Source organism: Haliotis rubra, unplaced genomic scaffold (assembly GCF_003918875.1).
Source record: "Haliotis rubra isolate DU_JTF1 unplaced genomic scaffold, ASM391887v1 Scf192, whole genome shotgun sequence".
Classification (NCBI taxonomy): domain Eukaryota; kingdom Metazoa; phylum Mollusca; class Gastropoda; order Lepetellida; family Haliotidae; genus Haliotis; species Haliotis rubra.
The window spans coordinates 359283-376291 of record NW_025765914.1 but is presented as its reverse complement, the minus strand read 5'-3'; the positions used below and the strand labels follow the sequence as shown (position 1 = coordinate 376291).

The following is a 17009-nucleotide window of genomic DNA, read 5'->3' as shown; positions in this document are numbered from 1 at the left end:
TTTTCTATTCCAAAACGTGTTATGTAGTACTACCGTCTCCTGATTCCACGTGAAGTCTAACTCAACACAGTTTTATATACGTCTGGTAGTAGAATTGTCTGTGGCAAGTGACCATGGTTGTTGTGTTGCTTTCAGCGGACGCCACCGTCAACAAGTACTCCACCCTGACGGACTGCGACCTGTGGGAGGTGGGGGAGGAGTTCTCAAGGAAGCCCTATGCCCTGGCGGTGCAGGAGGGGTCGCCTCTGCGGAGTCAGCTGTCTAACATGTACGATTTATTACAATAACCCTTTATTTCCATGAACTGTGGGGTTCAGTACTACATCAACCTCAGCTTGTCCTTGATGACTCTGTTGATGGCATGTTATTGCATCTCAGCTGCTTATAGCGATGCCCATGATGCCAGTCACTGGGGGTGTCTGTTCAGAGACTGTATTATTTAGAGATCGTCAAGAGGCTACAGTATTGCTGATTGTTGAGTTTAAATGAGTTCAGTATCGGAGTACCTCGCTATGATATACCTGAACCCCCGATTAATCTCTCCATGTATATGTTTTACATTTTCGTGTGTAATTTTCTTAATGAAAGACGTACCTCAGTCCCTATCCGTGAAGATTCGGATTAGAAATGATCCTCAGCAACCCATTCTTGTCTTAAGAGGCGACGGTGGTCAGGCTTGCTGACTTGGTTGACACATGTCTTCGTATATCGATGCTCTTGATGTTGATCACTGGATTGTCTGGTCCCGACTGAGTTATTTACAGACCGCCGCCATATAACTGGAATATTGTTGGGTGCGACGTTAAACAACAAACAATGCAAACACAATAAAAGACGAACCTCCGTTCCTTCTCTTCACAGTATCCTGCAGCTGATCAACCAGAGAGAACTGGAAGAAATGAAGACCAAATGGTGGAGGAAAGATCAAAAAGAGTGCCCAAAGATCGAAAACGAGAGCGACGGCATCAGCATCAAAAACATCGGCGGAGTCTTCCTCGTAATCGTCATCGGCTCCGGCCTGGCTCTCATCACTCTGGCCCTGGAGTGCTACTGGTACAAGTACAAGCCGAAACAGAAGAAGAAGCTGTACAACATCAACTCTCAGACCAACCTGACCAAGAACACTGTGTCGTCGGTAACGCTGCCTAATGGCATAGAAAATGGAGGCTTCGAAACTACTTTTGAGAGCATGTTTGATAAGGAGAAGAAGGAAGAAGAAAACAGGGTTAATGGAACTATCGACAAGGGGAAGAACGAGAAGGAGGACGGATACATCAGTGGAGGGTTCCTGGAAATGGTGGAACGTCTTTGAGACTGAAAGTCTCCTGTTTGTTGATGCCAAAAGTCGCCGAGGGAGATTTCCCCAAACAGTTCAATGCTAGCATACAAGTAGCACCAGTGTTTTACTAATCATTACGCACTAGGAAGTCGTTACCAGTAATAACATCCGTGTGGTTTAGTGTAATTAGAGATTTACTATTGATGTTATCATACATGTTTGTAACAAGTGTTTATACCTGGGATCATATTTCTAACATCATATAATTATTGTTTTTATGTGATGATGTGTCACGTTTGCAAAAGCCTTGACCTTCATCTGACCCAACGTCAGTCATTGAAACCGAAACCTTCATTATTTTGTGACTATACTCGACTAATATGTTGGAGATCATAAACGTTTTAACCTGTGTGTACAGCCTATCAACACATCAACAGAAACATATGAGCCTTCAACTTTTGTGTTCAGTGTAGAATCTCATGTCCTCACGGTAATAAGCCATTGTTCTTTGTTAGGCATCTTTATTGATCCAGTTCCGTCCAGTGTGTGACCAGTGTTTTACAGTGTTTTTATATATGTTATGGAGTAATTTGTGGTTGTACAGACCATCACAGTAACGTTAAAAGCAAGCATCACCGAAGTGTCTTTCATGGCGTTTTCTTAGACAAGTTTTGCAAATATGCCTTGCTCATCTTGTTTTACCGTTCATATAACTGTAGATCCTGTTCAATAACACCGTATATATCTTTGCCTATTAATTGTTTTGGTCTTGCTTATATGAAGGCTATGGTATATATTTGACGCATATCATGTATGCTTTTGTACTCTCGTCGATATGGTTTATTCAGGACGTTTGGGTAGTCTAGTGTTTAAACATTCGCCACAAAGACGAAGACCCGGGTTTGATTCTGCACATGGGTGCAGTATGATTCCATTCTGTCAAAGATATGACAATGGAACCCATGACGTTTGTTGAACAAACAGTTACAATTTATCACCAGACATGTCAGTGCCTTAGGTATTTATACTAATAACTATGCCACAAAAACATCCGTCACATGTTCGACCTGACAATCTGTTAATATACTGTACCCCCAACACCACAATCCCCAACCCATTACCCTTCCTTTAGGCGCAGCTGTCGTATAAGGAGGTCAAGGTCAAAGCAATATCAATTGACCCGAGTACGGCGACTTTCTTTAATCATTGTCACAAATCATGGGCAATACCGTTCAGTTCTATGTATTAGGATTGACACCTGGTGTCTGTGACGTTATGACGCTACGTTAATAAGATTACGATAAGTAAATGTTTTATATAACATCCCGAAAAATGTACTGTTCTTATACACATGTGATTACATTTATATTTCATTTTTCGCGCTGATAAATCAAGCAACGAGCTAACATTTGCAAATATTATTTTATAGCTGTTGCTTAACGAGGAAGAGTTTTATCACTACAGAAGCTGATTTCCAAAAAGTTCCAAGGGAGCGTCCCTTTGGACTGAAATAGATCCTTTCCGGGCGGATCTCTTTGGGTTCAACTTGAACCATAAAACCATCTGCATACTATTAGCCCAGGACGGATTCAGATCAGTGCGTCTGTATATAGATTAACAATATCTCGCACCCAGATTTTGTTAATCCAAAGTTTAATTACATGTGCATCTTCACACCAAATAGCACCGTACGGATTAACGAGTGTCATTGTTCCCAACACCTGATACATTTTAAGCTACGTGCTCACTTTGCGTCGTTGATGAAGTATTTCCTCTACATGGTTTCGTGATGTATTCACAGTAAGCGCAGGAAATTCCATGTCTTTGTGTATTTCACATTTATCATGTATTATGTTGTTTCAACAAAATTATTCTATTTTTTAAGTCACAAAAACTCCATCCCATATCTCAAGATAGAACTTATAAGACATATTATAGGTAACAACATATTTATTCCATTATGATGCGACACTAAGCTGCCAATCAAAAAATTCATTATTACTGATGCAGTAAAGTGCAGTCATGTCTATGATGCATCAACGTACAGTCATTTTAATGATGCATCAACGTAAACATTTAAATGATGCATCAACGTACAGTCAATTCAATGATCCATCAGCGTAGTCATTTCAATGGTGCATTAACGTATAGCTATGTCTATGATGCATCAACGTACAGTCATGTCTATGATACATCAACGTACAGTCATGTCTATGACGCATCAACGTACAGTCTTTTCTATGATGCATCAACGTACAGTCATTTCTATGATGCATCAACGTACAGTCATGTCTATGATGCATCAACGTACAATCTTTTCTATTATGAATGAACGTACCTGTAAGTCATTTTAATGATGCATCAACGTTATCATTTCAGTGATGCATCAACATATAGTCATGTCTATGATGCATCAACGTAGTCATGTCTATGATGCATCAACGTAGTCATTTCTATTAGGCATCAACGTAAGTCATTTCAATGATGCATCAACGTAGTCATGTCTATGATGCATCAACGTACAGTCATTTCTATGATGCATCAACGTACAGTCATGTCTATGATGCATCAACGTACAATCTTTTCTATTATGAATGAACGTACCTGTAAGTCATTTTAATGATGCATCAACGTAACGTACAGTCATTTCAATCATGCATCAACGTTATCATTTCAGTGATGCATCAACATATAGTCATGTCTATGATGCATCAACGTAGTCATGTCTATGATGCATCAACGTACAGTGTCTTCTATGATGCATCAACGTACAGTCATTTCTATTAGGCATCAACGTAAGTCATTTCAATGATGCATCAACGTAGTCATGTCTATGATGCATCAACGTACAGTCTTTTCTATGATGCATCAACGTAAGTCATTTAAATGATGCATCAACGTAAGTCATTTTAATGATGCATCAACGTAGTCATGTCTATGATGCATTAACGTACAGTATTTTCTATGATGCATCAACGTAAGTCATTTTAATGATGCATCAACGTACCGTCGTTTCTGTTATGCATCAGACCCAGTCTACGTGTCAGGTGTTTTCAACCATATGCGTTTGCTGTTGTCTCTGGCACACGTGGGTTTTCTCAGTCAGGTACGAGTTATGGCAATTATCGAGCAGGTCCTGGTAGAACCTTCAGTAAATCATTCGCAACCATTAAAGATGAATTATTTAAATCAATATCACAATTTACATCACATCCAACATGTTCATGGCACAAGTGCCGGCGTTTCACGAAGTAAATCAACATCCCCCATGTCTCATGATCAGGAAAGTGTTCAGGTTTACTTATTCTCACCCAGTAAGTTGAAAACTGTCTATTTATTGTCGATGAAACTCCGAAAATTAAGAACGTGATTTTTAGTATGGATAATGATTTTACAGCCATCGGTGTACGTTGTAACCCGTACGTTATTGTGAAAACGATTGTTATGTTATACCTGTAATAATTGCATCAATAAAGTTTTATAGATACTATCATTCCAGTAACTTGTGTTCTGACACAGATCTTGTGATTTTACCCAGATTAGATGTGATCTCACACGGAGCATGGGAGTTGTTGTCTGTTCTGATCAGATCGTAGTGGAATTGTGTTTGAAGCTTTGATAGTTCACTTTGAAACTCCGGTTCAATTTCTCACTGATAACCTGCGCATGCGCCTTGACCATGGCATTACGTGTGAGTATTCTCGCATTCTCGCGATTTCATCCATTTGTGTCCTGATCGCGATTGCTAGATTACCAGATTTTACAGCATGTCCAAGGGTCACATTAATATATTGTCGAGTTTTGACGAGAAGTGCCTTGTACAAAAATCACCAGAATGCGAGAACGCGACATTTAGGCCAAATCCTTAGTTCTCGCGCTCTGGCATCCTCACACATTTGGCATATTTAGCTTGTTCCCAAAGGTTTGAGATCGCGAGAATGCCCTCTTACTGTATCCATTATATGAGTACAATGTCCGGATCTCTTTCTTAACCTGCTCTGTCGCAACTTCTAAACACACACGTCTCACGCCGTGCTGTACCCGAAGAATTGACCCATACCTCTGTAAGTGGGTTTAGTTTTACGCCGCACTCAACAATATTCCAGCTATATGGCGGCGGTCTGTAAATAATCAAGTCTGGACTAGACAATCCAGTGATCAACAGCATGAGCATCGACCTACGCCATTGGGGTACAGACCCGATCCCGTTAGTCTCCTCTTACGACAAGCATGGGTTACTGAAGATCAGTTCTTACCCGTGTATGTACCTATGTAGGGAATTGAACCCGGGTCTTCGGCAAGACGAGTGAACGCTTAACCACTTGGCTACCCCACCGCCCCTCTGTACATGGAAATTCGTCGACCAAATACAAAATGTCATTACCAGACAAATATGTTTATTTATTGAAACCGTAAAGGGGGCATACGTGAAAGATGGTGGAGGAATACTTTTCACGTCACCACAACTTGAGTTTCTATGCTGTGAGAGTCGTGGAACGTCTCCTACGTCACAGGTTAACCCCCATATCTCTTCAAAACATGGGAAGGTCGGGCCACCTCTTCCGGGCACCTGGTCAGTCTGATCTGCAACAGGGAAGTATGACAAGTAGTGAACACGCAACAAACAGGTAATGATGACCGAAATGCACAGAATGACAGTTATCAAACATCAACAATTAATAACAGAACAACGACGATATTTTAAATATGTCTTCATCAACGAAAGAAAACAATCAGTTTGTTTGCTGTTTAACGCCATATTTAACGCCATATTTAACGCCGCTTACGACCAGCATGGGTCATTTCTAACCTGTATCTTCGTGGATCAAACATACACAGCCTCTTCCTTGAGTGAGTGAGTGAGTTTAGTTTTACGCCGCACTCAGCAATATTTCAGCTATATTTCGACGGTATGTAAATAAGCGAGTCTGAACTAGACAATCCAGTGACCAACAGCATGAGCATCGATCTACGCCATTGGGATGCGATGACATGTGTCAACCAAGTCAGCAAGCCTGACCACCCAATGCCGTTAGTCACCTCTTACGACAAGCATGGGTTAGTACCCGTTACTGAAGATCAATTCTAACCCGGATCTTCACGGGTCGTATTTCCCTTGAACAAAACATCAAGATAGTAATGATGACTGCATGGATTAATCACTGTAAAATCAATGATGACAGCACATGTTCGCGAAACATGTCAAGCTCTATGGGGTTTCCTTGAAAGGTACATATTCTATATAAGGTATCAAAGATTGAACTGGGCCTATTTTCAACAAGTGTCTCAAAAATATTTCTGAAGAATGTTTCAGTATCTTGACAGCTTGAAAACCTGACATTCTGTCCCTCGAAAACATTTTAAAAAATAAATATTCTATTGCGGCAATATTGTTGACTTTGTGTTCTCTATATTACAGCATTTTTTAACAACTTACCTTAAGTATATAGTCAAAAAGCAATATACTCAATCATGATTGACAGAGGATTTTACGAGGACGATGTACGCTATGATCTATTATGCAAATTGCTACATGTACTCGAACATAACCTTTACAAAAATAATACAGAATATAAACGGTTGGTGACAAATCCAAGAAGACAGAAAAACTAATCGGATTGTACTCAATAACATCAACGTGCTCGTCATTATCACTCATTAGTCCAAAGTACGTAAAGCTTTGCAAGGAGTGTTAAACCTTTTTGTATTAGCAGTAACTCTTGTGTTAAACGACTGTTTGTTAGGATCAGATATTGGCATCCTTTACGAGTCATTAGTTTACACCTAAAATTCTCAACTGTCGCTTTTTGTCATATTTCGTGTCGATTTTAAATAAACTACACAGAACGCCCAGACAAGTTTCTCCATATATTTCTCTTGTTATCGGGAGATTAAAATGTTTCACAGTGCCAATGCGATTGTTTTATGAATTATTTTGAACGGAGAGTACACTGAAGTTGACAGGTAATGTCTTCATAATGTAACATAATATTCAGAGCTTTATAGAAACACCAATAAAATACTAAAATCTACTACTCTCAGAATACACTGGCGAAAAACTATCGTCTTCGATACGAATACATATTTTGTCCACTAAAGTATGAGCTCTCATTTAGCCAGTAAAGTTTCTGAATTCATATCTGAGCGGTACAATTGATATTATAAGTGGCAGTACAGCCCATTTTCAATGTTCACTCAGTCGTGAACTTCTTTGAGAGGCATTTTAGAAGTTGTGCAGATGATGGAAAAGCTAGTTCTGCGGATAGTCAACTTCTTTATTCCAATCGATACTTGATAACGGTGTTAGTACCTACACCGAAACGTCTCACTCATTGCAATAAAGACGTTGACTGTCCATAGAACTTGGTTTTCCTTCAGCCATGAAGAATACAGTCATGAAATTATGTTGCTAAACACATGAACTGTAACATTTACTCGGTTATACTGTGAATGTATTGGTATTTTAGATAAAATATATATTATTCTTGTGACGTTGATGAAAACATATGTTGCTGGGAGCACTTACGTTGTCCATGAAGCCCACAAAGCCCTTGGTACCATGCGACATGCCGACGACCAACGGTGAATTCTTGATCTTTATGCCAGCACCTGTATATAGGTATTATGTCCATATTATGATATATACGATATGTGATAAATGTATGTACTACTGATGTCATGTGTCTTCTAATACCGCCTCTCTGGTACAGTGGATACAGAGTCTGCATGAGTGAGTGAGTTTAGTTTTACGCGGCTTTTAGCAATATTTCAGCAATATCACTGCGGGGGACACCAGAAATGGGATTCGCACATTTATGGGGAATCGAACCCGGTTCTTCGGAGTGACGAAAACGAACGTTTTAACCACTAGGCTACCAAACCGCCCTGAGTCTGCAAGAAGAGGTGATGGTCAGAGCCAAAGACGTTAAAATTGGTGATTGTTACAGAGCTTGTTAGGGGCATAAAACTCGAAGTCAGTATACTGCGTCAGGGGAGTGTCAGGGAGTATCTTCATACACGCACACGCACACGCACACGCACATATGCATATGTATATATAGATTTCTGTAACATGCCAATTACTGTAACATATGCCCACTACTGTAACATCAACAAGTGCGGTGATTACGTACCGTGTACAACCTTGGTGGGCGGCAGGTTGTCCACCTTCAATAGTATGGCACTCTTGTATTTAGACAGCCACACACGATGCTTCAGATGCGGTGCCTGGATAACAAAACATACACAACGTGTTTATTGTACGGAGGAAGTGGTAGTGTGTCTTTGATACCCTTTATATTACATTATATATTGTCCTCCTGAGAGGGTACGTAAGTCCCAAAACATTCAAAGTAAATGTAAACCTACTACCATTTTAATCCTAGAATATATGTTCGCTTAATTTGTGGCTATATTATCTAACATTGCTAATAGCTGAAGCGATTGTGTAAATCCAGCTAGGGTCCATGCAGGAAGCAAATGTACTGTAAGTCCCCATGGTCCCTACTATGGTGATCTACCTTCAGTTGTTGGCAATATATAGCCTGTTTTTACCTTGTATTGTCATATATAGTTAAACTGTTTTAGATTTAATTACTAGTTTTAAATTCGAATCTGTGATAATCTAGTTATTTCACTGTCCTTCGTTGACAGGTTTTTAACAATTTACCATTAATTACTATGTATAAAATTAATTGTTCTCGTCACGACATGGCTGAAATATTGCCGATGTGGCGATAAATTTTAACTCACTCACACACACATTATATTTCTTTGCTAGACTAAAATGCAATGGTACACCTTTTCTCTATCTGCCTTATTGTACAAAGTTCTCTACAATAGCCTTCTGAAAAGATTTCGGATTGACAAAAACATGATCATTTACTAGCATTTCCTATACGGTCAGTTCGATTTGTGTTACTTATACTTCCTGGTTTAATGAGCAATAAGTAAGTCTTTATAGTCCAATATATGGTGAAATAATTTGCATATAGAGCATTGTCGAAAACCCCGAATCGATGCAGGTCCAAACGTTTACCAGTTTTGGTGACAACCCCCAAAAAATTATAGGAGAGATCTAGGATCCGAAGCCACATGCATTGCATTGTGATGTATTTGAACGTCGTCACCGTTGATATGTTACAGGTGCAGTCGCATTGTGGATTACTGTCGGCGTAGTCACATTGTGATGTATTTGAACGTCATAACCGTTAATATGTTACAGGTGCAGTCGCATTGTGGATTATTGTCGACGTAGTCACATTGTGATGCATTTGAACGTCATAACCGTTAATATGTTACAGGTGCAGTCGCATTGTGGATTATTGTCGACGTAGTCACATTGTGATGTATTTGAACGTCATCGTAGTTGTGATGCATTTGAACGTCGTCACCGTTAATATCTTACAGTTTATTATTGTCGACGTAGTCACACTGGGGTATATTTGGACGTTGTCGACGTTAATCTGTTACAGGTGAAGTCGCATTGTGGATTATTGTCGACGTAGTTGTGATGCATTTGAACGTCGTCACCGTTAATATCTTACAGTTTATTATTGTCGACGTAGTCACACTGGGGTATATTTGGACGTTGTCGACGTTAATATGTTACAGGTGAAGTCACATTGTGGATTATTGTCGACGTAGTCACACTGGGAAATATTTGGACGTTGTCGCCCGCCTATAGTATTACGGAGTCCAGCTAAATGTCGGCGATCTATAAATAATCAGGTCTGGGATAGACAACCCAGTGATTGATACCATAAGCATCGATCTGCTCAATTGGGATGCGATTACAAGCATCAATCACGACAGCGAACCTGACCATCCAGTCGCGTAAGTCGCCTCTCACGACAAGCATATTCATTTCTAACCTATATCTACGCGACAAGGATACGATGACAGCATCATCTGACCCAGCAAGCATGTTCCCACGATACCGCCTCTAACGACAAACAAGACACAAAATGGTATTTTATAGTAAGATGTCTGGATCGAAGTATTCTGAACAACCTGGATGGATGGATGAATGGATGGATGGATGAATGGATGGATGGATTGACGGTTTCAAACGGTCTAAATATAACTATATACATCTCTACTATACATGAAAGTAAAGTAGGTGAGTGAGTATGGTTTTACGCCGCTTTTAGCAATGTTCAAGCAATATCACGGTGGGGACACCAGAAATGGGCTTCACACATTATACCCATGTGGGGAATCGAACCCGGGTGTTCGGCGTGACGAGCGAACGCTTTAACCACTAATGTACCTCACTGCCCCATACATGAAACATTTCAAACATAATACAGGAAGGGTTCCATAAATTTCATGCATGGTAATGTGTTACAGGGGATGTCTTTCGTATACTCACCACGCCCTTCACAACAAGGACCATCTTCCTTCCATCTTTACCCTCCATTCGTGCAATAACCTCTCCTCGGACTGTGTCAAGGGTCATTTTCAAGGTGAAGTACAAATCGTCCTTAAAATCGTTGGCCATGAGAGCTACTTCTCCTTTGTCTTTACCAAGATAGTGAAAGAAGAAGGTCAAGGCAAACATCGAGTCAAGATCAAGACCGTCCATCATCCAGATGACGGCATAGCCTCCTTTATCGAACCGAACCTTGTCATAAGACGGAGCCACGGGACCACAGGTTGTCAATGAGGCCTTGTTGAACTCGTCCAGGGTGTTTCCATTGAACATGAAGTTGAACAATGCTGAACACCCTGCAATAAATTTATTACACCAGGTTATTCGTTATGCTTTTGACGTTCAACATTGTACTAATGTGTCAATAAAAATTTCCAACTGTGTTTGTCTCCCAACAACAATTGACGGGGATTTAGCCTGGTCTGGATGACATGAAATAGAGCAGAATAAATAGAAACGCCAGAAATGTTATTGCGTGTCAATTATGCAAATGTATTGTGAACTTGGTACAGAAATGCCACGTATAAGCTTTCAAAATTCGTTTATGCGTTAAAAAAGTTTATATTTGTATGCATACAACCTCAAAGTAAGAGAATGTCGATTCTAGATTTCTAATATCCAGATTCAAGTGGACGTAAAGGGCAAAGTTGTAGGGGAAAGTATTTGAATAAAAAACTAAAAATCAATCATGACTCCAGGTAAAAGTAAACATATCAACTTTTCAACCGGTAACGCCGACATACACACAATTTACATTAAACAAATTAATTGACTCTTTGTTGCCTGACGCCATACTACATGACATGAGCTCTATGGTGGCATCCAATATCTCTTAATCCGAATCAACTTGAACTTGTCATACCACATGGAACCCATATGACATTGTATCATATCATACGCATTTGTTCTGCTGCCTAATATGTTTATATACAGAACAAATAGCGGTACAAATATTTCTACGTAAGTGTTGTTTAGAACGGAATCTTTGTGAAGATTGGGTCGTGAACAATACCGTCAGTTTTACATTTCATGTGGTCCTTGGTGGATATTTGTCTTCGTAGCAAAAGTATTAAACATGTCAATCGTCAAAAATCACACGTAAACAAAATAAAACTGTATTATGTGATTGCCGCCGTGATGGAGACTGAGATAACGGTGACAGCAGCCTGGTTCCCTGGGTCTGCTGCGCTGACGCTTCGACACTGACTATCTTATACATGGCTTTTCATATAAACAAACATCTATAGGCTAAATATTAGAATGACAAATTCATTCAGAACCACCCTTTCTCGGATTTTTCAAAAGTAAATATATGGCGTCGCCCAGCAGTCATAGCCGCCATTCGGTTGTCATTGCCATGGTCAGTGTCAAGCGTTAGCGCAGCAGACCCCGGGAACCAGGCTGATGGTGACAGAGGCGTTAATCAACACAAACTTTAGCCAGACCAGTTTAAAACCTACTTACTTTGTTTTGGAGGGTGGAAGCCCCAGTCACATGCGCACTTGCGGGGGTTGAACAGCAGGCCATCTGGGCAGGGCATCTTGTATATTACCCCGCCCGCACCAGCCAAGTAGAACTTCGTGGGGTTCCCGGGGTACGGGTTGACGTGGGGTGGACAACCTGGAGGTCAATACAGAAATATCAGGCTGATAATGACGTCGTTGCAATGCATTAGAAAGAGAGGCGTTATCAATGTTGCCCAGTCTATTTTTCTGACTAAAATTCAAGAAAATATTACTAATCTCAAGAAGGGTCCTGTTGTAAATCTGTTACAGAGACCGTCAAGCTCAGCATCTATTATTCACCACATGTATCATTTCATTGCCATGTTATCTTAAGTGTTATTTTTTATTCATTACAGCATCGAGCAAACGCAGCCGTTTTCTACCTTGGCAATGGACAAGCAAGCGCAATGACACGTGAAATACAGAAATATCTGGCAATAACCCTGTCTTTGAGCATTGACGTTACAAATGAATATCGATCTTTGTGATACAACTACACAAAAAGAAACGCTGTGTGTAATTATGTGTAGATTGTTAAGTCCCGAAAATGCAATCAGAAAAAAGGTCTTGTATTTGCACTCATAAACCCCGGACTGTGTATAATTACAAACGTTAATTACTGTTTTCTGATCCAGAACCAATGAACATACCACGAGACCATGAAACAAGAATCGCCTAGTACAACATAATGCAGACTACAACGAACTACAAGAGAAAGGATATTAGTTTGTTGTATACGGAGTTCTATGTATATGTTTTCGGAAACGTCCGCCATTTTGTAAATATTAGAACATTGTAGGCGTACTTGCAGCATTAGCTTGTATAATCAAGGTTCACTTTAAATCAGGACTTGAAAGAAAATCTGTTTTTTTGTAATTCTATTGGTTATTTCGACCGCTATCAGTATCATCCGTAAACCAATTAGAACAGTATATAGACGTAAAAGATAATACTCACCCAAGCCCTTGTGTTTCCACGAATATTGTTTACAGCTGGGAGACCGTATGCATCGTTTACCGCGGAAGGCGAAGCCTTGACGACAACGACGGTAGACGGAACGTCGCCTCTCACAGATGTAGTAGCCGTAGCAGTAGGCGCCGTCGGAGTAGGCGTAGCCAGGGGGGTGCCTCTTACAAGGATCTAGCATTCAACACAAAATGGGTATTGGCGATTTTTTAGGATTCAACATGGAGAAGAAAATGGTCTTACACAGACCTAACATCAAACACATCTAAATTAGGTAAGTTGAAAGTCTCACAACATCAAACGGTGAATGAAGTGTCCTAAAAGGCTCTAGCATTAAACACTAGGAAATCTCCTGCCGCCTTCCACGTGTGTCCATGTGCACAAACAGATCTACAATTGTACATTCATGAGATCGCAATGTCAGGTGTCGGCTACAGTTGCCATTTACTTTATGCTCAGTGACGTACTTAATGCACGTTGAATTTCATGATGTTAATCACTGGATTTTCTTGTTCACACTTGGTTATTTGCTGCCCACCGTCACAGATGGAACATTGCTGGGTGCGTTAAACAACATACAAAAAGCTGATAACTCAGATGAGACTTTCCAGTTGTGGGGTAACTTGCTATTGTGAGTACAAGATTAACGTTAAGTATTAATTGATTGTTTCATATACTCTTAAAATCAAATAGAACATTGTTGTAAAATTTTGAAATTTTCAAATGTATCCAATGTAAAATTAATACGTTATTAACTCAACACAGAGAGTATTCTCGGTGTATGTGGTCAGTGGAATGGGGTGTTGTGTTTGACTGGCAGTTGGTTTAGAAGTGAGGTGGTGAGTAATACATATGACGACGTGCAGTAAAGAGCTTGTATTAACAAGCTGGTTTTATAGTGCTAGCCCACTGAGAATGAAGCATGAATACCCACTCAGACACATTATACGACTCCGAGCCGACCAGTCCTTGTTGTATATGCCGATAAACAAGTTCATATTTTTACCATAAAGTCGGGGATCGAACCCGCGACCTTACTTTCTTACACACGGAGGCGGTCGGTGAGTAATAAGAGAAGTAAAGGGTACCTGTCACGTTTCGTATATGATAAAACGTTCATTCATGCGAGTCATTTCATGAAAGTGCGAGAGTTAAATTAATGCCAAAAATGAGAGTGGTCTGTTTCTCATAAACTAAACATTTCATTTATTTCATAACTGATTGTTGAGAAGAGGATTTCCCTTATCTTCCTTTCAGATGAACGAACAAGTGATAACAAAATATATGAAAATATTCCAGCAATATTTCATACCAATAATGGACCATGCGTGACGAGCCAAGAATTGCGAGGGTGAAATCTACCACTTGCCTACCGCTAAGAACAAGTGAGACAGGACACTCATTCTGAGGAAAAGAGTTAAAGCGCATTAACACTACATATGACACTGCGTGGTGTCCGTTCCATCAGACCCTACCGTCTTTACAGTCCACCTCCTCGGCATGGCGACACTTCTTGCCATCAAAGAAAGTCCCCCGGTGCGCATGTCTGCAACTCATGACTTTTGGCTGCGCAATGGGCGAAGACGTTGCAATATCCGGGCACTCTATAGTAGCCCAGTCCCGTCTCCAGCAGGCACTTATCACAGAATCCTACAACCGATACACACTGGCATCTAACACACGAACACTTTAACTGTTAAGGAAAACATGAAGGAAACATTGAAACGCAAAGGAAAATAGAGTTATTTCCTCCTGAAACTACACAGCACTACTACAAAAACTACTGCGACAACACAGAAGACAATGCAGTAACACTAGAAGCATGGACAGTTACTACAAATACAGGTGGACATAACAGTCTACTGACATTCGAACCATTTCAAACTCACTTAACAAAGCCTTTTTTCTTACAAACCCACAGTACTACATAAACACATAGAAACAAGTAGAACGTTTCTTCATTGTGGCAAGAGTACGCCCTCATGAATTTGTATGTTTGAGGGGATAAATGTTTACATCGCTTCGAGCGTGTTGCAGCATATTCCTCACTGACCAGATGAAATAAAAGGTGAACTTTACGAATATTTGGGCAATATTACAGAAATCAGAAATGGGATTCGTGCAATGCATCCATGTTGAATCGAACCCGGCTTTAGGCGCGTACAGCGAACGCTATAACCTCTCTGCTACCCCAATCCCCGATGATGTATAATACCAAGTGTGAAATATCTCTTTACCAATTTTTCTTAAAACCACTTAAAACCTGAAATTATTAACGCACGTTAATACGTTTCTATCAGCATGTTTTAATGAATAGTTAACTGGAAAAAAACGAGTGGCATCATCTAACGATATTTTAAACGCTTAGGATCTCAGCAAACATTACACATGGTAGATATGAAACATCTGTATCAACTTCAGTCGTAAGGGTTAAACAAAAATATAAATTGTACCTTGGTCTTAAATATACATCAAGCTATACTTACTTTTTCGGATGCGTATTGCTCCTTAAAAATCACGCTCACATATAGATGGTACAGTATCACATGAATAAAAAAGTTAAACACTATATGATTCACCTGTTCGCCTAATGAGAAAAGAATGCGCTATACCGATTATTCAGTCAATCAAAGTGGAATGTATAAAACTTACATCAATCAATCTTTATTCATCATACTAAAACAAAGCGACTGAAAACCTTTTTTTCGTATTACTCGTATTCTCAAATTAAAGTTTGAAATCTAACACCACCGAGATGTTCTTGATGGTACTCTTTATCCGTTTATTGTTTCGATATCAGTAACATATTACCAACATATTAAACAGCATTTAATGCTGATACTGAGTAAACCAGGCAGGGCTCTTAATGACCCAAGTAGCCCAGTGGTTAAAGCGTTCGCTCGTCCCGATGACCCGGGTTCGATTCCCCAAAATGTGTAAAGATCATTTCTGGTGTCCCCCGGCTTGATATTGCAGGAATATTGCTAAGAGCTTCCTTATTCACACTTACTGACCCATGTTTCTGTTACATGATAAATTGTAAAATGTTTAAGGAGTATAAGCTTCAGTAAAGTCACAGAGTAATTGTGTGAGTAATTGTGTGGATCAAGGAAACGCATTAATGTCATTTCAGTTATGATGCCAGTAGTTAATCAGCCGTGTTTAAGAACTTACTTTTCACATATGAAGCTTTCGGCCCCTGTGAGTGGACAAGTCCCAGTAGGACTGATGTCGCTACAAGAACCGTGAGGCTGACTTGAGCCATGTTGGAGGGATCGCCGTACGTCTCCGGGAGATGTGTTCACCTGCCGCTCCAACTCTGTACTGCACTATACCTTGAATCAATCACGTGACACAGTTAAAGGCACACTTAGCATCAAAGTTAATTCTGTGTGCTATAAATCATATCTCAGAACCGCAATTCTGAACAACTTGACAATACTCGTCAGATTCGTGATTGATCCCAGTCACTGGTGAGATTATCGTCCAGGAGGTATTGCAACGACATGTACTGCACAACTGAACTGCCGCTAATGGATCACCTTGCAACCCATGACGGTTGACAGTTGTCTATATATATATGATATGTCTATATACTACAGACAATAATGTTTGTCAGGGGAGATTATAATTGGATCAGGCAGCGACCACATGGTGACGTCACGTCATGTGATCTGGAGGCGGGATAGGATTGTCGAATGACATTGAACGTTATTTAAAAATGTGCTTACGAATTATGAATAAATACTCACTGGAAGAGAAGCTCATTATCATGCCCTTTCATCAGGCCACTGTCGAATGACAGCAGTTCTGCGGGGTGACGCAA

At 40.1% G+C, this 17009-nt stretch overlaps 2 protein-coding genes across 2 annotated transcripts in view; one reads left to right on the top strand and one right to left on the bottom strand.

Moving 5' to 3' along the window:
• The window catches only part of LOC124274566 (ionotropic receptor 25a-like), a 42815-nt gene extending 39650 nt beyond the window's left edge, over positions 1–3165 (top strand). Inside the window, exons 14-15 of the mRNA XM_046709932.1 lie at positions 136–268; positions 862–3165. Of these exons, the coding sequence (XP_046565888.1) occupies positions 136–268; positions 862–1312 (584 nt within the window). The 3' untranslated portion in view covers positions 1313–3165. The remainder of the gene's footprint in view (positions 1–135; positions 269–861) is intronic.
• Positions 3166–5659: 2494 nt separating this feature from the next.
• LOC124274613 lies at positions 5660–14735 on the bottom strand (the record flags this gene model as incomplete). Its single annotated transcript, XM_046709978.1, is given in 8 exon segments — positions 5660–5863; positions 7806–7888; positions 8413–8506; positions 10653–11008; positions 12177–12332; positions 13175–13357; positions 14659–14719; positions 14721–14735. Coding segments are annotated over 8 exon segments (1017 nt in total), but the record flags the coding sequence as incomplete, so codon positions are not given.
• Positions 14736–17009: the final 2274 nt, after the last annotated feature.